The 2,481-nt window shown below is 33.1% G+C and overlaps 1 protein-coding gene across 1 annotated transcript in view; it reads right to left on the bottom strand.

The window, feature by feature from the left end:
• LOC106457350 (proclotting enzyme-like) overlaps window positions 1-1,199 on the bottom strand; it is a 31,077-nt gene extending 29,878 nt beyond the window's left edge. The window contains exons 1-2 of the mRNA XM_013916753.2: window positions 1,053-1,199; window positions 584-682 (exon numbers count right to left, since the gene is read on the bottom strand). Of these exons, the coding sequence (XP_013772207.1) occupies window positions 584-665 (82 nt within the window). The 5' untranslated portion in view covers window positions 666-682; window positions 1,053-1,199. The remainder of the gene's footprint in view (window positions 1-583; window positions 683-1,052) is intronic.
• Window positions 1,200-2,481: the final 1,282 nt, after the last annotated feature.

The following is a 2,481-nucleotide window of genomic DNA, read 5'->3' as shown; positions in this document are numbered from 1 at the left end:
ACAGAGTATATTATTTTACTTTATGGATTTCACTTTATACTACAGAGTATATTATTTTACTTTATGGATTTCACTTTATACTATAGAGTATATTATTTTACCTTATGGATTGTACTTTACACTAAAGAGTATATCATTTTACCTTATGGATTGTACTTTACACTAAAGAGTATATCATTTTACCTTATGGATTGTACTTTACACTACAGAGTATATCATTTTACTTTATGGATTGTACTTTACACTAAAGAGTATATCATTTTACCTTATGGATTGTACTTTACACTACAGAGTATATCATTTTACTTTATGGATTTTACTTTACGCTACAGAGTATATTATTTTACTTTATGGATTGTACTTTACACTAGAGAGTATATCATTTTACTTTATGGATTGTACTTTACACTAAAGAGTATATCATTTTACTTTATGGATTGTACTTTACACTAAAGAGTATATCATTTTACTTTATGGATTGTACTTTACACTAAAGAGTATATCATTTTAACTTATGGATTGTACTTTACGCTACACAACGCATCGTTTTACTTTAATTTCATCTAGGTTCAAAAGACAGTACCCGTATCGAAGATGACATGTTCACTTGTCACGTATACAGCTCCAAGGAAAACTAGGATGATATACTTCTGATTGTCTCTCATTTTCTTTCCTATTTGACCTGAAATATAAAGAAACAACTCAATCGAACAAAATGGCTGTTTTTCTATTCATTCCTCCTTTCGTTCATTCGTTTATCTATATCACAAAAGCAATATCACGAAATTAAAAGCTTTTAAACCTAGATAAAATGATAATATTTTGTAGCTTAACTGAAATAATAATATGTATAGCTTTTAACCTTCCTTCACGTTCTGAAAGTAAACTACGAACTAGTTGCTAGTTATATTCGCTCGGAATTCATCGCAACTATTGAGTCAAGGAAATCCCCTACTTACACAAGTGTATGTAAAATAGGTAATAAATATTGGGTTTTACGTTCATAATAAGATATAAAGATATAAATGTAAATTAACCAATTAGGAAAATACCTGTTTGTATCAGTTCACTAGAACATCTACTATTTCACTGAATGTGAGACCGGCTTTCAAGAAGAACAAATACAGGACCTTGTTAGTGTGCTTCTGTACTGTTTCAGAGAATGAATTCGTACTGGGTGAAGTCATTCGACCCTGTAGGTGCTGTTTGTTGGCTCAATGCCAACTCTGGATCCGTTGTGTTTGTTTGTTAATTTCGCGCAAAGCTACACGAGGGCTATCTGCGCTAGCCGTCCCTAATTTAGCAGTGTAAGACTAGAGGGAAGGCAGCTAGTCATCATCACCCACCGCCAACTCTTGGGCTACTCTTTTACCAACGAATAGTAGGATTGACCGTTACATTATAACGCCCCCACGGCTGAAAGGGCGAGCATGTTTGGTGTGACGGGGATTCGAACCCGCGACCCGCAGATGGTGTTGCCGAACGCCCTAACCACCTGGCCATACCGGGCGGATTCGTTGTGAGTGTTGCAAAATGTGATTTGTTTGGTTCGAAGTTACACAAGATTAATAATATAATAGTTTTGTCTAGAAATTAGAAGTAAACATTTTAAAATGAGAATTAGTGCTTTTGTGAACACTATGCATCTCTGCCTTGAATGATGATCAAGACGAAAATCACTAATCTAATAATTAGGGACTCCGAAATATAAACCATTGAACTATCATTATCAATCTAAATTTATATTTTTATTCTTTGGTTAAATATATAAATTGAATATTACTTATTTAATTATTGAAAAAGTTATATAAACAAGTGAAAACTAATGCTATTTCAAAGTTGTCGCGGAATATGCCAGTGAGATTATTTCTTTCCTTCTGGGATCCTTGTGGCACAGTGGTATGTCTGCGGACTTACAACGCTTGAAACCGGGTTTTGATATCCGTGGTGGGAAGAGCACAGATAGCCCATTGTGTAGCTTTGTGTTTAACTTCGAACAAATCAAATGGCGAGCATATTTGGTGGTACGCGAACCTGCAAACCTCACTTTGCGAGTCAAGGGCCCTAATCACCTGGCCATGATAGGTTCAATTAAACGGTAAAAAAAAACAAGTATCTATTAGTGTTGTTACACTTCTGTTTATAATCAACTGTACTAAATTTAAAGTATTTATTTTAATTAGCTTAATATACCTACACATGTGCACCAATGATAACAACCAAATCACAATTTATGTACCTTGTATCAGTTGTTAGGTATTGAGAATTTGAAATAATCCAAAGCCGCGTTAAATAATTTAACTTTTAATGTTGAACTGTACCCTGGATTTAGTGTTTAGAAATATGCCGATATTTTATTTAATTTACGTTATTTGCCAACAAGATTGATTCACACCATTTTTGTTTTTGACACAAATACGTTTAAATATATATATATATATTTATATATATATATACAACAGTATAATTTACAATAGCAAC

This window comes from Limulus polyphemus, unplaced genomic scaffold, assembly GCF_000517525.1.
Source record: "Limulus polyphemus unplaced genomic scaffold, Limulus_polyphemus-2.1.2 Scaffold320, whole genome shotgun sequence".
Classification (NCBI taxonomy): Eukaryota; Metazoa; Arthropoda; class Merostomata; order Xiphosura; family Limulidae; genus Limulus; species Limulus polyphemus.
Note: the sequence above shows the minus strand (reverse complement) of the source record. Positions and strands in the feature narration are given on the sequence as shown.